This window comes from Encephalitozoon cuniculi, chromosome X, assembly GCF_000091225.2.
Source record: "Encephalitozoon cuniculi GB-M1 chromosome X, complete sequence".
NCBI classification, from domain to species: domain Eukaryota; kingdom Fungi; phylum Microsporidia; family Unikaryonidae; genus Encephalitozoon; species Encephalitozoon cuniculi.
The window spans coordinates 244,086-262,797 of record NC_003236.1 but is presented as its reverse complement, the minus strand read 5'-3'; the positions used below and the strand labels follow the sequence as shown (position 1 = coordinate 262,797).

General features: G+C 47.1%; 13 protein-coding genes across 13 annotated transcripts; 6 read left to right on the top strand and 7 right to left on the bottom strand.

Annotated features, from left to right (window-relative positions):
• Positions 1 to 346: 346 nt before the first annotated feature.
• Positions 347 to 718, bottom strand: ECU10_1890 (uncharacterized protein; the record flags this gene model as incomplete). Its single annotated transcript, NM_001042139.1, has 1 exon — positions 347 to 718. One exon carries the CDS (start codon positions 716 to 718, stop codon positions 347 to 349), a length of 372 nt encoding a protein of 123 aa, NP_586306.1.
• Positions 719 to 1,577: 859 nt separating this feature from the next.
• Positions 1,578 to 2,192, top strand: ECU10_1880 (uncharacterized protein; the record flags this gene model as incomplete). Its single annotated transcript, NM_001042138.1, has 1 exon — positions 1,578 to 2,192. One exon carries the CDS (start codon positions 1,578 to 1,580, stop codon positions 2,190 to 2,192), a length of 615 nt encoding a protein of 204 aa, NP_586305.1.
• Positions 2,193 to 3,075: 883 nt separating this feature from the next.
• Positions 3,076 to 4,419, top strand: ECU10_1870 (uncharacterized protein; the record flags this gene model as incomplete). The annotated part of the gene is made up of 1 exon (NM_001042137.2): positions 3,076 to 4,419. One exon carries the CDS (start codon positions 3,076 to 3,078, stop codon positions 4,417 to 4,419), a length of 1,344 nt encoding a protein of 447 aa, NP_586304.2.
• A 1,200-nt stretch (positions 4,420 to 5,619) lies between these two features.
• ECU10_1860 (uncharacterized protein) lies at positions 5,620 to 6,276 on the bottom strand (the record flags this gene model as incomplete). Its single annotated transcript, NM_001042136.1, has 1 exon — positions 5,620 to 6,276. The coding sequence occupies one exon, from the start codon at positions 6,274 to 6,276 to the stop codon at positions 5,620 to 5,622; it is 657 nt and encodes a 218-aa protein (NP_586303.1).
• Positions 6,277 to 6,510: 234 nt separating this feature from the next.
• Positions 6,511 to 7,317, top strand: ECU10_1850 (uncharacterized protein; the record flags this gene model as incomplete). The annotated part of the gene is made up of 1 exon (NM_001042135.1): positions 6,511 to 7,317. The coding sequence occupies one exon, from the start codon at positions 6,511 to 6,513 to the stop codon at positions 7,315 to 7,317; it is 807 nt and encodes a 268-aa protein (NP_586302.1).
• A 424-nt stretch (positions 7,318 to 7,741) lies between these two features.
• Positions 7,742 to 9,496, top strand: ECU10_1840 (uncharacterized protein; the record flags this gene model as incomplete). The annotated part of the gene is made up of 1 exon (NM_001042134.1): positions 7,742 to 9,496. The coding sequence occupies one exon, from the start codon at positions 7,742 to 7,744 to the stop codon at positions 9,494 to 9,496; it is 1,755 nt and encodes a 584-aa protein (NP_586301.1).
• A 488-nt stretch (positions 9,497 to 9,984) lies between these two features.
• Positions 9,985 to 10,296, bottom strand: ECU10_1830 (uncharacterized protein; the record flags this gene model as incomplete). Its single annotated transcript, NM_001042133.1, has 1 exon — positions 9,985 to 10,296. The coding sequence occupies one exon, from the start codon at positions 10,294 to 10,296 to the stop codon at positions 9,985 to 9,987; it is 312 nt and encodes a 103-aa protein (NP_586300.1).
• Positions 10,297 to 10,423: 127 nt separating this feature from the next.
• Positions 10,424 to 10,732, top strand: ECU10_1820 (uncharacterized protein; the record flags this gene model as incomplete). Its single annotated transcript, NM_001042132.2, has 1 exon — positions 10,424 to 10,732. The coding sequence occupies one exon, from the start codon at positions 10,424 to 10,426 to the stop codon at positions 10,730 to 10,732; it is 309 nt and encodes a 102-aa protein (NP_586299.2).
• Positions 10,733 to 10,918: 186 nt separating this feature from the next.
• On the bottom strand, positions 10,919 to 12,769 carry ECU10_1810 (uncharacterized protein; the record flags this gene model as incomplete). The annotated part of the gene is made up of 1 exon (NM_001042131.2): positions 10,919 to 12,769. The coding sequence occupies one exon, from the start codon at positions 12,767 to 12,769 to the stop codon at positions 10,919 to 10,921; it is 1,851 nt and encodes a 616-aa protein (NP_586298.2).
• A 297-nt stretch (positions 12,770 to 13,066) lies between these two features.
• On the bottom strand, positions 13,067 to 14,077 carry ECU10_1800 (uncharacterized protein; the record flags this gene model as incomplete). Its single annotated transcript, NM_001042130.1, has 1 exon — positions 13,067 to 14,077. The coding sequence occupies one exon, from the start codon at positions 14,075 to 14,077 to the stop codon at positions 13,067 to 13,069; it is 1,011 nt and encodes a 336-aa protein (NP_586297.1).
• Positions 14,078 to 14,134: 57 nt separating this feature from the next.
• Positions 14,135 to 15,874, bottom strand: ECU10_1790 (uncharacterized protein; the record flags this gene model as incomplete). The annotated part of the gene is made up of 1 exon (NM_001042129.1): positions 14,135 to 15,874. The coding sequence occupies one exon, from the start codon at positions 15,872 to 15,874 to the stop codon at positions 14,135 to 14,137; it is 1,740 nt and encodes a 579-aa protein (NP_586296.1).
• A 61-nt stretch (positions 15,875 to 15,935) lies between these two features.
• On the top strand, positions 15,936 to 17,207 carry ECU10_1780 (uncharacterized protein; the record flags this gene model as incomplete). The annotated part of the gene is made up of 1 exon (NM_001042128.1): positions 15,936 to 17,207. The coding sequence occupies one exon, from the start codon at positions 15,936 to 15,938 to the stop codon at positions 17,205 to 17,207; it is 1,272 nt and encodes a 423-aa protein (NP_586295.1).
• A 37-nt stretch (positions 17,208 to 17,244) lies between these two features.
• On the bottom strand, positions 17,245 to 18,705 carry ECU10_1770i (uncharacterized protein; the record flags this gene model as incomplete). The annotated part of the gene is made up of 1 exon (NM_001042127.1): positions 17,245 to 18,705. One exon carries the CDS (start codon positions 18,703 to 18,705, stop codon positions 17,245 to 17,247), a length of 1,461 nt encoding a protein of 486 aa, NP_586294.1.
• Between the last annotated feature and the right edge of the window lie 7 nt (positions 18,706 to 18,712).

The following is an 18,712-nucleotide window of genomic DNA, read 5'->3' as shown; positions in this document are numbered from 1 at the left end:
CAATTGGATGCTCTGGTGNGGATCCGAGCTGTTCACACCATTCAGGCACACCATCTCAAATCCAAATACTTCACAGTTCAAACCTTACAACACACAATCCACAAACCCCCATCCTAATCCGAAGAACACCCATCTCTTGTCCATATCCTATGACCTCATACCGTCCCCCCACCGCCATCCTTGTTCCGCTCCTTGTCCAATCAGACAGAAGGTCCCACAACTCCACATCCATGCCTCCCTCCAACGTCTCCCTCCAACACTCCCGCCATTCTCCTCCTTCCATTCTCAGGAACCCCACAAGACAACCCCCCAGAGAACTCACACATCCATAAAAACCACCCCGTCTCTATCTCCTCTCAGAACTTCCTCCACACCCCCATCTCATCAAACTCCTCTGCTCCGAGTTCTCAGAAAGAGACTGACCTTCAGATCCGAGCTTCCGACCTCCAACTCCCCCGAGATCCAGGGTCCTCCACAGGAGAAGAACCCCTTCTTCAAGCCCCACCTCCCTTGCTCTCTTACCCATCTGCGTCCGTGTTCCGCCATCCTCTCCCTCCTCCCAGAGCCCCGAAACAGCTCCTTCACACATCTCCCTTTGGATACACCCCAACCTTGTCGCCATATACATTCCGCCCCCTTGAACCCAACACCATCTGCTTGATCGACTAACTCGTAACCTCCCCCGAGCCGTCATGCCTGTAATAGTACACACATCCATCCGATTCCTCAATTCATCACCATTCCTCTACAAACTTTTCATACTCCAGAGCCCCCAATCCCCAGATCCGAAGACTCAAATCGAGCCAGATTCCGAAGAGCTCAAATCAAGACACATCTCCTTGATCCATTCCACATCTTCCCCCGAAACCATCCCCCATCTTCAGCCCCTCCTAAACCTCCCGCCCCCATTAATGTATGTCCTCGATACATCTAGAGCCATCCTCGATACATCTAGAGACTCCCTGATAGATAGATAGATAGATAAATAGATAAATAAATAAGTAGGTAAGTAAGTAGGTAAGCAAGCAAGTAGACCCCATTCTTCCCTAAAACCCCCCAAAATCAAGACACATCAGAAGTACATCATATATATTCCAGCCCACAGACACCCACATCCGCCCAACACCTCCAACAACAATCCCACACTCCCTATCCTTGCCACCCTTCTTCACCTGCCCACACTCCTGTAATATGACACATCCCCTTTAAGACAAACAGACAGAAACTCTGCTTCCTTCTCAGAGCCCCCGATACACCGAGAATCCTTTCGGGCTCCGGCATCCAGCACTTCCACCACCCACAGTCAGTGCCATCCATCCCACCTCACAGCCCTCTCCTTACCCAATCAGTCGGCATCTCAGAGCCCCTGTGTCTGCCACAGCCACGCCAAAAGATCCCCCGATGTCGCCACAATCAACAGTCTCCCACAATCACATCCGGCAACCTACAAAGCCTACGACAGACAACCGAATCCTCTCAGCCCATCAGAAGACCCGTTCCCCCTCCACAATCCCCCCCGCACCCAGGCACATTTCTGCCCCGAGATCCTGCCGCCAATCCCCCCATTCATAACCCATATGTGCAAGGATCGCCAACACACATCCCGCCCACAGATCCAACACAACCGTGTCAAAACACCGCTCGCAAAGTTGACCTCAACTATCGCGAAAGGGCCTTTGCACAGGAGGAGCACCATGGGACGCCACAGGGCCGCCTATCACCGATGCTATAGGAGATCAAGCAAAGAATCGTCCGCCATCATCCCTTGCAAGACAAGAACCTACTCGACGGTATCAGAAACGGCCTGGAGACAAACGAACCCAAGCCCCAACGAACTGCTGCTGTCGATGCTGCCACCAGTGCCTCGACGCCCTAGAGGAGGCTGTCGTCCACTTCACGCCCCTCTTCTAAACAAGATGCCACAGACTTTTCCTGCTGCTTCCGAGCGGCCAATGCCCTCTCGACGACTATCCAAGGCCACTCAAAACGTTCAAACACGCCCTTCGGAGCGCCCTGCCCCATGTCACCGAAGGCCCGGACCAAGAGGTCCAGGAGGTCGAGATCCCCCAGAGGCTTGCCATCCTTGGTCTCTTGGCCCCGAGCTTGGTCTCTTGGCCCCGAGCGAGGTGCAGTTCGACTGCCTCGAAGCCAGCCGGACCTGGAACACCTTCATCGGTGCATACACGAAATAAGCCTCAAGCCCTCTACCTTCCCCATGGCATTGATACGCCTCTCTTCAGAGACAGTCAGGCGAGCCGTCCAGAAAAGCCGATCGCCAAACGTCCCAGAACCCCAGAGAGCGCAACCCCACGAGATTCTTCGGGATGCCACCACCGCCTTCGACTCCCTGCCCAAAAGCTCAAGTCCCTCAGGACATCATGTGCCCAAGCCGTCGATGATCTTCAAAGGAATCGAGGCCTTTTCTGCTGCATTCGATGAACGATGAACTAAGCCGGATGCTGCACGAAGCAGAGCATGCTGCACGAAGCAGAGAAGAACCCGTCCGCCCGAACGAAAGGACTGCCAATCTCGGAAGGGCCCTCTCCCCTCATAAGACTGCGTGGACTCCCATGCTCCATGCTCACTGCCATCCGTGCTTTCCTTCACCTTGCTAACCAACGACGAAACCAGGGCGAACACAGGATCAAACACTGCACCGTACTCGCCGCGCCATCACGCACCAGATCCGGAGACTGCACCGAGCTATTTGATGACCGTGCCCACCGCCCTGCCGAATGCCCACCGCCCTGCCGAATGCCCATCAATCAGCCCGCGACTACTCCACTCCATGACTGCACAAGAGGCTCCGGCGATACGACTGCCACTGCTGCTCATAGTCGGCTGAACACACGTCCCCCAGCGCCTGCCTGCTTGCCCGATTAAAGACATGTGAATATCCCCTCTTGAGCATCCGTGTGCTGGGCAGCAGTCCTTGCACGTCTCCGATCGATGGCCGCGCCCACCCAACTCCCCGAGACTGCCAAGCCAAAGCACTCCAACCAATCTGAAGCCGGTCCAGCCCCACTGGCTTCTCCAACAGCCCCCATGCCACGCCCTGCATCCCATCTAGCACCCATGCCTTCAGATCATCCAGACTTCCGATCCAAGTCCGCTCGTCTTAGATGCCAACCGCCCCGTACAAACAACTGCGGCACATTCAAACAACCACCGTCAGTCGCTGCCACTAGCCGTCCAAAGCCAGGCAACCCATTCCTCCAGCCCCCAACCAAAGGCACGCCTCCCCCAAAGAAGAAGAAGAAGAACCACACAGAAGGATGCCACACACACGAAGCCAATCCAGAACCAAACACCAAACACACAGAAACAGAGCCCCCAATCATCTCCCACTGCCCTCCTCCACATCCAGGGCCCACTGCAACCCCGAATCTCCTCCCTTGCCCAAACCCCACTTCATCATTCTGTCAAAACACCAGAGACAGCCCCAGCTTGCCCCCCAACGTCCAAACATGGTCCATATTCCCGAAACACCCCTCCAAAGACGTCACAGCCCAAGTCAAATCCCAATCCGTATCCCACCGAGCCCCTATAACCTATCAACCGCCAAGACCTACTACTACCTCCAACCCCCGTATCTCCCAATCCTATCACATGAAATCCATTTCATCGTACCTCTCCTTTGCCCATATGAACATCACACACACAACAGAGCAGCACGCCGAGAACCAGCCACACTGGAAAACAATCCTCGACATCGCTCCATTCGTCTCAATTACATTCCCAGCCATCATGTGCCTCATCTTCGACGAAGACAGTTTTGAAGAGAGTCCTTTCCTCAGGTTCATTACACTACTCCTCCCCTTCTCATACTCAGCAGTACAGTATGCCTTACTCTACACCAACTGGAAGTCACATAACAAACCAGAGCCCATCCTGCACACCACACTCTACTACACACTCAGTCTCCTGCTTCTTGCATTCACCATCATCTCCATCCTTTCAATCATTCCATTCTCCCTTAATGAATGGGATCATGCTGCCTCATTCTTCTACCCTATCGTCCTCCCCTCTTTTACCGTCCCACCTGCCTATCTCCTTTCCAGCTCCTACTTCCTTGTCCCACGACAGATCCGGCTCACAGACACTGTTATCAGCATACTGATATCAGTATGCAGTATAGTAAATGTGCTACTTGTGTTCAAGGAATTCAATTACTATCCTTACTCTGCAATAATATCCTCCATCTCCGTCCTTCTACAACTACTCAGCGAGAAGCACTGTCTATTCAAGCAGAGTCCTCCATCTACTGCATCATCGAGGGCTGCCGTTCTTATCCTCACCCTCATCCTTGCTGTCCTTGTCTACACATTTCTGGGGTATGGAGCCATCTACATCCTGGATGACCACTTCCACCTACTTGGCAAGATGAAGAGTATCCTTCCATCAGAACCTCACCAATAAACCCCTACCTATCTACCGACGTCCTTACCAGCCCCACACCAACACAGACAATCTTCAACAACCAGGCGACAGCCCATTCCATTCTTCATCTAATCACCACACAAGCACAGGGAGGAGCATGGATTGGCATATGCGCAAACACACTCTGCAGCCCCGTTTACCAACATCGTAATTCCATCGTCCCCACTCTCCTCCCCCAGATACTCAACAGTTCGTAGTCTCAACTCATCATCCTCATCCACCCCAACAACATCCTCTGCTATACCACTACCACATACACTCTATAACCGACCTCAAACAGCACTTCCTTGAAAACTCCAACACCCAAGCCCCACCACCCACGACTCCGACATCCAATCCAGATCCCTTTAGTCTATCAAAGCCTGCCCGTCTCCATCACCGAAAAACTTTTCCCATTTCTGATCCCATCAAGGAACTTTCTCTCCGTATTTCCCCCGAGCAAACCACATACCCCATCCTCAACCTCTTCTACAGCCAGCCACATCCCCTCTCCTCCATCAATCTATGTCCCATTCCAACAACCCGCTAAGCCCAACATATATCTCCCCTCCAGGCAACCCAGAGCTCTTCATCAACTATCACCTTCAATCCAGCTCAGTCCGAGACTCCATTCACCACTAACTAGAATCGAAGTCGAAAAGAGAAGACCAAGACCCACGTCCTTGCTCCTTCATGCCACTGTATGTCCATCTCCCACATCCCCAGAACACATCCCTCACTATCTGCCTTGCCATCATCTATGGCCCATCTCCAGGAGGCTGCTCTCAATCCTGAATGCCCCCATTCGACCAAATCTCCGCCCTAGCCATCCCATCAAAACAACACACATCTATCATATTTATTCATTCCCTTCATATTACCGCATCTCAGGAATCTCAGAACAGCAAGATTCCGAACCATCCAGAGACGAGGAGCTCCCTGCATCCTCCCCTACCTCGTCTACATCATTTCCCTTCACAATCAACGGCCTTGCATTCTCTCCTGTCTTCTCAGACCAGTGGACCTGAACAGAAGGTGGTAGATCACGCCCTCCCTCTTCTTGAAAAGCCCTCCCTCTTCTTCCCTCTCCCAAAAGTACCCCAAGAGCCGCCACCTTCCATCTCCCGCCCCCCCCCTGTACTTACCTGTCCGGACAAAAAACCCGTCACACATACTTGTCGGCAGCGAGCGGCCTATTAACTATCTCCTCCTTCTTTTCCCTGATCCATAGCCTTTCCTGTACTCCTTAACCTTCAGAAGCATCTCCACCTCTCCTCTCTTCTTCCAAATACACCAAACCTCTGGCTCTCCCTTCCCAACCTTATCCGCCATATCGCTGATCTGCCCAAACGCTCCATTCACCACGTCCGCAAACCTCATTCCACATCTCCCTTTGGCCTCCTTGTACGTCCCAGCACCATCAAACCTCTTGAAATGCGGACTTTCAAACGCCTCACGTATCAGATCCGGAGCCCTGCTGCTGTCTCCAAACACGCATATATATGCTACCGACCGAAGTGCCAAATATGGGAGTAGCCCGCCAACTGGGAAGCATATGCCCTTTCTCCTGCATCCAACCGGAGCTAGATCCGAGTCTCTAAACCCGCCCCCTTCTTCAAGCGATCCTTTCAACATCTCTATCTTCGACCTGCTAAACCTCCAGCCCAACCCATCCTCAAGCTTCTCACCTCCTCCACCATCCGAGAGACACATGATATCCCAACCAGCACGACTGTACATGCCAATAACCTTCACATCTTCAAGGGCCCGCTGTCTCCCACACCCGTGCACTGCTCCTTTTCGCCCTCCGACTAAGATCCTTCTCCCCCAGAGGCCATCGACCAAACACACATCCATCACCTGCACTGGACAATATCACACAATATGTCTCATGAGGAATTCATTCCACCAGGAACAGAATCCAATCCATCTGCATCCCCAAAGCTCTTAGATCCCCACTGCCTCCCAACCCTCTTACTCCAAGCCTCCGCACAACCCCACAAATATCCCATACCATAACACAAATCTAACGCCCCCACACACCCAATCATATCAATATATCCATTTCATCCATATTTCTCCTTTACCCACATGAACACCACACACATTCCAGAGCCACACAGAACAGAGCAACACACCGAGAACCTGCAACACTGGAGGAAGATCCTCGACATCGCTCCAATCGTGTCAATTGTATTCCCTGCCATCATGTACTTCATCTTCACCAAAGACAGTTTTGAAGATAGCCTTTTCCTCAGATTCATTACACTACTCCTCCCCTTCTCATACTCAGCAGTACAGTATGCTGTACTACTCCACACCAACTGGAAGTCACATAACAAACCAGAGGGCATCCTGCACACCACATTATACTACACCCTCAATCTCCTATTTCTTGCATTTTCCATCATCTCCATCCTTTCAATCACTACACTCCCCATTAATAAATGGAAAAATGATGGTGGTCCAATTTTATTTTCTATCTTCCTTCCCCCTCTCTTCATGTCACCCACCTATCTCCTCTCCACCTCCTGCTGCCTTGTTCCAGGACAGATTGGATTCACAGACACCGGTATCAACATCCTTATCGACATCCTGACACTACTATGCTCTGTAAGAAGTCTATTACTTATCTTAGAAGAATCCGAGTATTGTTATTGCTTTGCAGCCATATCTTCTATACTCATCCTGATACGACTGCTCAGGGAGAAGCACGGCCCATCCGAAAAGAGTGCTCTGCCTACTGTGCCATGGAGAGTATCCATCCTTGTCCTTATACTCATCTTTGCTGCTCTTATCTACCTATTTATGATGTGGGTATCTATCGACATCCTAAGTGATCACTTTGACCTGCTTACCAAGGCAAGAAGTACCCCAGTATCAGAACCTGGTCAATAAACAACTCTTCATCTGTGACATGTCCTTATACCAACACAGACCATTCCACTCTTCAAGAAACCTTCCTTTCCACCTCTCTCCCCTAGACACATCCAATAACAATCTAGTATCCACAACAATATACTCCAGATGTCACTGCTAACCCTGCCACACTGAAAGAACCGCTGTGTTGATCCTCCCACAGAAAGCAATGTCCCACAAGCACATCCTCCAACCTACAAAGCCTCTGATGACCGATGACTGTCCTCATCAATTCTGGCCATCAGAATCTATCTCATCCGACTCTCTGTAATAGCTGTCACTAGATAGACACCTTGCCTGGAAATCCTTGTGCCATGTCACCCACCATTGGTCCACTCTTACAACTCCTATTCATCATTAGCCACATCTGAAAAGATTATTAATCGGATATATCCACCCACCGATGGAACAGATCAGCCGTATTAAAACAACACTTGACGAAGTTGACCTCGACTATGATGAAAGAGCCTTTAGAGGTCCAAGTGTGGAAAAACTATGGGTCCGTGCATTCTGGCTTATTAGTGATATTGTAAAATGCGAAAAGATGCACCCTGCCATTGCCTGCTACAGAAACCTACTTGATAGTATCCTCGAGGACTTGGAGGAAAAAGGACACCCCGAAGGAATTACTGCTGTCAATGCAGCCAAGGATGCACTAAGGGCCTTAGAGGATGTTGTTAACCGCAAATGTCAAATTCTTAGTCTTAGTAAAAAAGCATACGGCACCGAGTTTCCCTATTACTTTGGAGCAATTGACGGGTATCTTAAGGACTATCCAGGGCTACTCAAAGCGTTTAAAGATGCACTTAGGAAAGTGTTGCCGCACGTCCGTGGAGACCTGAAGGTTAAAGTGAATGAGATGAAGTTGGAGGCTGCCATGTCTGATTTCTTAAAAGTTCAGAAGAAACGGTTTGATGGAGAGAAGGTCCAAGAGAGGCCTTCCACTTTGGATATCTATAAGTATCTAATGAACGAAGTGAATGAAGTGGAGGTCCCTTTGGAGTCTGTCATTCGCGACCTCTTAGGGACTGAAGGGAGTTATAACTTTGAAGCCAACTGGAGCTTTTACAGTTATCCTCGAGATATAAATGAAGCAGCCCTCTACATCCTTCAACGATACTTCCAGCACGACATTGATGAGGCTTCTCTTTCCAGGACAATAAAGAATGAGCTGGAGTGTCTAGAAAAGGTGATCTCCAAGGTTCCTAAATCCTGGAGAGCGCGACTACAGAGGATTCTTCGAGATGTCAGGACGGCCTTTGACTCCCTTGCCCAAAAGCTCGAAGCTCTCAGAACATCATGTGCCCGAGTCATTGATGATGTTAAAAGCAATGGAAAGTCTTTTTCTGATGCATTCAGTGAACTAAACGGAATGTTGGGTGAAGCAGAAAAAGGCCTGTCTGACCTGAAGGAAAGGATCTCCGATCTCGAAAAGGTCCTTCCCTCCTCTCCCCCGATGAAACTATGTGAACTCCTATGCTTTATGTTCATTGCCATTCTGGCCATCCATAGTTTTCTTCACCTTGCCGAGGATAAAAACAGCAGGGTGAAGACAAGATGGAACACAGCACTGTACTCACTAGCTGTGGCCGGGACCATCATGCACCAGATGTGGGTACTGTGGGGGGGGGGGTGGAACTGGCATGAGGATGGGACAAGTGATGTGTTGAGGAATGTATGGAGTGTGCTTGGATGTCTGGCTCCTGTGGCAGTGGAGCTTCTGAATGCTGGCTCTATCGAGAGTGGTGTGTACAGCCTGACGGTAACTGGAGTTAGTGTTGCCTCGATGTGTGGACAGCGTCTCATCCAGTGTGGGATGAGCTGGAAGCAGATGTGTGTGTTCTGTGCCGCGAATGTGCTATTGGCAGTGGCATGCTTTTCTGAGCCTTCCAAGCACCCCCTGCTTGGCACATATGGGCGGTGTGGCATGGTATGCATTGGGCTTATTGTGCTTATTGCTCTTCTACTTCTTGTGTCGTACATGGACGAAACTGATGGAGAAAAGGCATCCGCAGGTGGGAGTGGGGCTGTTGTGATGAACTGCCTGTTTGTGATGAGTGTGGCGGTCACCACCTTTGCATCGTGGGTATCAAGCCGGGACTACTTCATGACGTGCAGGAGAGGCACCGACGATATGACTGGTACTGCTGCCTCATAGCGGGACTGGACACATGACTCCCCGAGGCCTGACTACTTACTCGATTAAAGCCATGTGAATATCCTCTGTTGAGCATCTGGCCGTGTGCTGGGTAGGAGTCCTTGCACGGAGTTCCTCTCCGATCGATGGGTGTTCTGTTTCATCGAACGGGCCTGATTTTCTACTGTGGGAGGAGGGAGGAAGAGTCCCAGAAGTACTGGTGGCAGTGGATTGCACCCAAGCATGGTCCATTGCAGGATTGGCAAGACCCGGACTACAACGATGAGTGAGGATGTGCGGAGATGCAGAGTCATTGAAAGCATGTAGCTGTGAATGGATAACGCCCACGGTCAATTCTCATATTAATCCTTCTCCAGGTTCTCCAACAGCATCCGTGCTATTACGTCTTATCTAACGCCCAGGACACAGACCTCACAATCTTCTCGGCACCCTTTCCCTTGCTCGGTCACATCTCCGATTCGTCTATTCTATCAATATATCCATTTTATTCACACTTCTCCTTTACCCGCATGAACACCACACACACAGCAGAGCAACACACCGAGAACCAGCTCTATTATGGGAGGGGGTACAATACCCAGAGATCTTGCAGTGTTCATGTCAATTGCATTCCCAATGGTTCTCCTGTTCCGTGCCAGTTGGAAAGAGAGCACCAAACCAGAGGGCGCCATATACAAAGTACTCCGACACTTCTCCAGTGCTCTCTTCATCACATTCGCTGTCACCTCCATTCTCTCAGTCATTGCATTTGCCATCCATAACTGGAAATATAATACTGTCTCCCTTTCCCTTTCTATCATTTTCCCCTCTCTTCTTTTCCCTCCCACCTATCTCCTCTCCACCTCCTGCTGCCTTGTTCCAGGACAGATCGGGTTCACAGACACCGGTATCAACATCCTCATTGACATACTGATATTAGTACACCCCATGGCGAATTTAGTATCTGTGCGCAGAAGACCCTACCGCTATCCTCACTCTGCAATCATATCCTCCATCTTCTTGATCATCATATTTACGCCTGACAATTTGAATAATGGGGCTACAGCCTTCTGCTCACAACTCTCCCCTCCTTATCTGGATCTGCAGCCCATTTTCTCCGTGCTTTCTGCGTCCAGGCAGCACCACATCCCCGCTTTTCTACTAGCACTAGCGTGCCCCATAATGGGTCTAATCCCGATGATTAAAGATTCGAGTACTATCCCCATTTCGCGATTGCCTCTCCTACCCTCCTTCTGATAAAGCCGTCCAAGGAGAGATACCTTGTTCCCCGTATACACACGAAAGGGGCCCGGGCCTGCCGAAGCATGGAGACTTACCCACACAACCACTCATTCATTCAATCACTCTATCCAGAAGATAACTCGAGACAGCATCCAGGTAATAAGCCTTTACCCTATTTATTCATAATCTATAGACATCCCATCACAGAACCTCCGCCTTCTGTAGAACAGTAAGACTCCGGAGAACCTCGCTGGTGTCCTTGGGATTCCGATACACTATCTTAAAGGCATCTCCGCCCTTCACTATTTCAGATCGGACACCCTTTGGATACTCAAACCCAGACATGTCAGAGAGCTCTCCTGCCCCCTCTTCTAGCCCTTCCACATCGTCTCCCTTCCCAAACGAGGACCTTGCGCCCTTTCCCGCCTTCTCAGTGTCCATGGCCTTGAACATCAGGTGGTAGATCACACTCCCTTCTCCCTTGTCCCTATAAAGCCCAACCTCCACCTTCCCCACTTTCTTCTCTCCACCCTCCTCAAATATCCCAACCCCCACCATCTTCCATCTCTCGGTCCCGTCCTTCATATATCTATTTGTGCTTACAAAAAACCTGTTGGCATCCAAGCTCCTGAGAAGCACGCAAACCTCTATTATATCATGTACCTTCTTCTGCTCCTCGATCTCCTCAATCGATTTATTTCTCCACTTCTCCTCACTTCCCTCATCCAACTCTGCCTTGATCCTCTCGGCACTCTTCGTCCACCGGAGAACCCTCTTGTGCACCTTGTAACGATGTCCTTTGCTTCTACTCTTTTTTTTCGAACTCCTCTCCTTACTTCGGGCTCCTCCAACTGCCATCTCTTCCAAGGAAACTTCTGCTTCTGCACTCTCCTCAACCTCTTCAGAATCTTTCTTCTCCTCTTCCATCTTCGCCGTGACTTCGCCAGACCCTTTCTTGCCTCCTTTCTTCTTCTTCCCTTTGCCTTTGCTCTTTTCCTTCTCCTCCATCCGAAGCAGCTCCAAAGCATTCCTAAGGCTTTCCTCCTCTTTTTTCCTTCTTTCCTCCTCCCCTCTCATCTTTTCTGCCTCTTCCCTCTCCCTAACCCCGCATACAGTATCGTTAACACTTTCATCATTGATATCCTTACCTTCCAAAAATACTCGCAAAAATAATTCTCCCACGATATCCATGCTTTTGTATTTCTCATATGTGCTTACCAGGCTGCAATGGTCCACATAATCAAATAACGGCTCGTCTATATCACCGTGTTTCGATACTTCCACCGTTTTTGAATGCAGATACCTTGAATATGCCTCTATAAGAAAACTCGCTCTATCCTCTGGTCTCCTCCAGATGTATGTACATGCATCACACACAATTTCCTGTGCCTTGATTATCTCCTCTTGCTTTTCCTTGGTACACAAGCTTTCTCCATACTCCTTGATTATCTGAAGCATCTTCTCTTCTTTCCTCTTCTCCTCATCAGATAGAGAGCTTGATATCTCTTGAATCTTTGCCCCTGCTTCCTGGGCAAGCCGCTGCCCAAACCTATTCAACATGCCGATATTATGCCGAAATGTCCTCATCACCACGTCTGTAAACCTCATTCCACACTTCCCTCTAGTTCTCTTGTAGAGAGTAACAGGATCAAAACCTTCGAAAGAAGTTGTTTTGAAAATTTCATTCATTAAATCTATAGTCCAATCGCTATCTCCCGGCACATATATGCATGTTATCGAGTTCCATACTAATATTGGAAGCATTTTAACGACCTTTTCGACATATTCCCTTTCTCCTTGCTCTATGTCCTGATGTCTTGTAACTGGAGATATCACAAGCCTTCTGCCGTGAAAAACAAATGGAATTAGTACTTTTGTATCTAAACCAACAACTTCTTCTATTGTTTCTCTTATGATTTCAAGTTCAGCGCCGCTAAGTTCATGAGAAAGAGCTTTTTCGTACCTTTTCTTTACCTCTTCTATTATTTTTTCGATCCTTGAGGTACATAATATACCAACCAAATCAAGTACCCACAATGACCATATACTCATAGTTCTACGGGGCATCTATTCATCAGATTCATGCTATTACTCCTTTTTGTCTTTCTTAGAATGGCCCAGTCATTAGTAGAATTCGTTTTAGTAGTACCTATCGTATAGTATGTTCCAAAAAGATCAGGAATAGAATTTCTATCAATCCATGGACCTCTGACATCTTTTACGTAATCCATTGGATAGCATTGCGTGCATACAATAAGCTTGACCATTCCTGTATTTGTAAAGTCTTATTTCACTTCTTTATAAGGAGTGAACTGAGAATTCTTCTTTATAAACACACAGAAAAGTAGTTTATTTCACTATCAATGGCTTTACTATGCAGGCATTGGTATTTACAAAGTGAATTGGTCTCACACTCTCCACTATATCGCTATATTTGTACCCATTGATGACTCTTGACGGATCAGTAGTAGATGTGCCTGTTCTCTCGGCTCTTACTTTTGCGTAAAGCATATCCATAGTGTTCTGTGATTTTGAGTAGAAGAGGGAGATATAGTGAAGTAACGTATATACTATGTGATCCATAGCATTCAAGCGGGATTGAGCCTCTGACTCTATTTTTATAGGAATCTTTTCCGCCTCTGGGTCCACAAACTGCCTTATGTACGATATGTATTTTTGTTCCTCTTCAGTAAAGTTAGTTGAAGTGTGGTATTTTGTTAGTTTGATTCCTGTAAAGCAGTCAATTGAGTCGGAATATGGCGTGTAGATGTCTTCCACCTCAAGATTGTCGTAATACAGCACCTCAAGTCTACGCGAAAACACTCTAAGATACTTCATGTAATGACTAATAAGTCCGGTGTGCTCTGAATTAACCTCAAATGTCTTGTGTATCTTTTGGCCCGCAGGGGTGCTATCACAGATGTTATCAATAGTTTTTCTTAACAGTTCGAATAGACAGCTTCCAATGTAATCCCCTTTTTTGACATCGAATGAAATTAATCTTGGACTGCGCCTAAATAGCTTATCTTCAATAGGTTCTCTGTTGGAAGCATGAGAAAAATCTTCTTTTCCTGTTAGACCATGATTTTCTCCGGGAGCCAACACAAAGCTGTTGCTTTTTACATCCTCATTTTCTTCCACTGTCCCAGTTAGAGAACGGAAACGAAGAGTCCTATCTTTGGCAGCAACGCCCCGAGAAGGATTTTTATCGCCAACTTCACTAGTGCAGCAGCCTGACTTATATGGGGTACGGTAACTCTGAGAACCCCTCGAACGTCTCTGCATGACTATGGCCCCTGTGCATAATATGAGAAGTACGACAAAGGTAAGCATAAAAGCTATAACTCTGTCTTTCCTCATAGAAAGGGCCACTTATTTTCAAAATAGGAAATCTGAAAATAAAGCGGAAGTAATGGTTTAATTCCACCTGGACTGGCCTCTGATATATTCCAGTACAATAGACGGGCATTTCTCGACATCAACCCTTATTTGTTGCATTGAGTCTCTCTCTCTGATTGTCACCATCCTGTCCTTCAGAAAGTCCGGATCAAATGTTATAAAGAATGGAATCCCAAGTTCATCACACGATGAATACTTTCTTCCAATGCTACAGGAGCGCTCGTTTACATGGACTACCAATCCATTGTCCGTCAAAAACCTTTTTATATTCAGGATGTGTTCATTGAACTCATCAAAATGGATTAGATATCCAATGGCACATTGGACTGGAGCAATCGCTGGCTTAAACCTAAACACAGGCCTTGAATCCTCTCTTAAATAGAACGAATGTTCAATCAAGGCATAGAGTATTCTGCCGATTCCAAAAGATGGCTCAATTACATCAGGAATTACATTCTCAACAAATACTTTTTTCTTGACTCTTGAGCATTCGATATTGATAGTATATTCATCAAACTTTACACTTAGACGATTTCTGTTTTCACCAATGGATACAACGTTCTTTTCGATATACTTCTGTGAAAGTCCATTGACCGTTTCCATCAGCACAGAAAATCTATCTCTAAGCTTCGCTCCCCATTCTTTTTTGTCCAGTTTCAAAACCCACTCCTCGATCTCCTTTGGCTCAGCAAGCCTCCTCTTACACCTCAGGTCAACCTTTGATCCATCTTCATGACAGCTAAGATCATAGCATGCCCTGTCTGCTATTCCTACACACTCAATCCATCCATACGATGTATATATCTCTGCATCCCAGCAACCCTTCGCGTAATGTGCCATTTCATCTTTTTTATGCTGCCTGAATCTCAGCAACTCTCTGTCGATTCCCAGCTCAATCAAAAACAATGCCGTTCTGCCAATATAGTATCCCATGGTTTCGTTGCACACGATACCTCTTTCGATCGCTTCTTTCAAAGTAATTTCCTCACTTGCGTCGTGGTGCATAAGCTTCAATTTGATTCCCTGGACGGTGGAAAATTTCGGATGATCCTTCTCATCGGTGAGAACAAAATGCTCGATTTCCGCCTGGTCAAACTCCCTGACTCTCAGAAGACCAGATCTTGGGCTTATCTCATTTCTGTATGCCTTTCCTATAGATGCAGATGCAAATGGAAGTTTGTCATTATTGTACTCGCAAAGCTTCTTGAAATTTAGAAATTGTCCCTGTGCCGTTTCAGGCCTCAGGAACATAGTCTGACCTCCCTTATATCCTATTTGCGTCCCAAACATAAGATTGAACTGCTGCGACTTGCTCAGCTTATTTCCCAAAGTGCTTCTGATGTTATATTTTGATATGATCTCATCGATTTCCTGGCATGACATACAGTCGACCTTTTGAAGTTCCTTAGAAATTTCTTCGGTGGGACTCATTTTTTCCAATGCATCGCCAACCAGATGGTCTGCCCTAAAGCAATCACCAGATACCTCATCAAAAACCAGGATATCGCAGAACTTGTCCACATGCCCACTTGCCTTCAAAACGTCATGGGGCAGCATGGTAGTTGTTTCTATTTCAAGCATATCCTCCTCGAGCACAAAATGCTTTCTCCACAATGACAAAATGTTTGTCTTTATCGATAGTCCTGGAGGCCCCAGGTCATATAACCCGGACACTCCTCCATATATATAGGCTGATTGAGTTATAAAAAACCTTTTTTTGAGAATTTGTTCAATCTGTTGCTGATCAAATTTTCGCATGAGGGAAAGGAAAATATTTTAACATAAACAAAATTATTGCTGGCGGCAGGCAGAACCCTCGATGCCGGACCTAGCAAGTAAGATATCAAGGTTCAGCTCCTTTGATCTCGAATCCTATTTGAACAACAGCTTTCAAAGATATGAAGAATCCATTTTGGAGAACGAGAGACACACCATATCCAAAATAGAGCATGAAATAGACACGGAGCTGCTTAGAACATTTCTTCTTAACAGCGATTCTTTGCTCAATATTCTCAACGGTTATGAGGAATCATACAGAATGGTTTCTAACATAGTCGACTTATCTAAGGAGCTAGTCAGATGTCGCATGAATACTAGCGAGGAAGAGGAGGTCTTTGTTGACAAGGAGCTCGTGAAAAAATTTAGGCTAATACTTGATGGCTTTGGGGGCGAGGCTGCTGTATTTGCAACCGATGGGAGGTATCTAGTCCACTTTGACATTCTCAAGGAAAAAAGTGGACGGAAATGCATTCTCGTTTTGGCGAACGACATTCTTTTGATTGGTTCTGTTCATGAGGGAGTCAAGAAGTACAGGCTCTTGAATGCCTACAGCTACAGCATTGTTCGTATGCAAGTCAGAGACGGTTTGTTGGAAATAAGGGTGGATCCGACGATATACACATTTGAGAAAAATAAGGAGAGCGTGGAGCATATACTCAGAATCTACCAGGAGTTAACCTATAACTATGAAGAAAAGACCGATGATAGTGTCCGTAAGCCTGCAATTGATAAGGAGTTAGTAGATTACCTTGTATTTACAGAGCAATACGAGCACATTGAGCCTAGCAAGCTCTTTCTCTCATCCAAAGCTACGTTCCACGATAAAACTGAAATGGTGAGATATCTTTCGACCATTTCCAAGACCGGGGGCGATGTGTCTTCATGCATCTTTCCATTTCTTGAAGAGAGATTTAAAAAGGGCCTTACAAGAATCAACAAAATCCAGCCTCTTGGCGACTTCATCAGAGACGTCTTTAAGTATTTCAACGAATTCTTGGACGAGCAGAACAAGCTTATAAAAGAATTGGAGGAAGTGTGTCATGTCAAGGGGAGCGGAGCAGTTCTTTTGGTGGAGAAGCAGCTAACCAGGTGCATTGAAGCATTAGAGAGCAGGGTGTTCAATAAGAGATATGATGTGAGACATACAGACTCTGTGTTAGAGCTTATAAAGCAGAACCTTAAGTTTTCCAAATATGATTTCTCTTATCTGATGGAGCACTTTCTTAAGAAAAGAAGTGAGTACAAGAAGAAGTGCCTGGACAATGCAATGAGGGACATAGAAGAAGTAATCGGTAACATGATGGCCAACTAACGTCTGGCTGCTATTAAAAGGATTGTAAATCGTAAATTTAATTGATTATCGTAGACAGCTTCTCAATCATTTCGATCAAAACAGGAACACCGCAACCTGTCGCTCCATCACCATAAACGCCCTTATTGTTGTTGCTATCCATTACCCCGGCAATATCAAAATGAGCCCATTTGAACTCCTTACCAACAAATTCACTAAGAAAGATAGCTGCGGTTGCAGAGCCTCCATGTCCTCCCTCGACTGCATTTTTTAGATCTGCAACATTAGACTTCATTGACGGCAGGTACAGCTGCGACAAGGGCATTCTCCATACAGGATCATTGGCATCGATTCCGCTTTGATGGATTATTTTCGACAGATCATCGTCAGCAGTGAAATATCCTATGAATGCATCACCAAGAGCAATCATCATGGCTCCTGTTAATGTAGCAACATCGACTATGTAGGTCGGGTTTGCCTCCTGTGCATATACAAGCGCATCGGCAAGAATAAGTCTCCCTTCTGCGTCTGTGTTGTTAATTTCCACACTCTTTCCGTTCATTCCCACATGAACATCCCCAGGCTTTGTCGCAGTACCACTTGGTAGGTTTTCTACCAGCGGAATAACAAGATTCATATTTATCTTGATACCCATGTCAGCAGCGAGACCAAAGACACTCAAGACAGAAGCAGCACCGAGCATATCTCCTTTCATGCGGTGCATGCGTGCCGATGGCTTCAGCGATATTCCACCAGAGTCAAAACAGACGCCTTTTCCAACTAATGCAATATCTACTGCATCTCCGGACTTCCCCCTGTACCTGGCAACCAAGAGCTTCGGCTCCTGGGCTGAGCCCTGAGAAACACCCAAAAGAAGATTCATGGACTTTCTTTCCATGAAGCTCTTATCAAACACTTCAAACGTAACATTCTTTTTATCCTGCAGATACTTAGTAGCATATTCAACAAACAGCGTTGGATTCATGAGATTTGCTGGCGTGTCTCCTAGGAATCGTGCAAAATTCTGCGCATTCCCGACAACCACTGCCTTCTTTACTGCATGCGATTGAGAATTTATTGCTATCTTCTTGCTAGGCTCATCCTTCTCCTTATGTAAAAATCGGTACTTATACGAGGCTAGCATTATTCCGGACACAACCTCTCTCGCCATGTACTCTGACGTTAGCGACATCTCCATGTTCTTAAACTGGGACACACATTTGTATGCAGAAGCCCCGGCCTTTCTTGCATTATTCTTGACAAGAAGAATATCCTCTTCCACGTTGCCTATCCCTACAAATACAGTTACTTCCCCGTTGCCCTCTAGAAGTACATAGGCCTCACCCACGTGTCCCTTTGCATCTAGCCTGCTAAGAAAGTTTTGGTGGCCAGGGCTCTTTTCATCTGCCATTATGCCGACCCCCTCTTTTGAGTTGCTGCAGAGTACAATCCTGACTTTTACCGAGTCTTTGTTTAGTTCATCTCCGATCATAAGCTTTTCGTAACTCAGAAGTTCCATTTTAAGG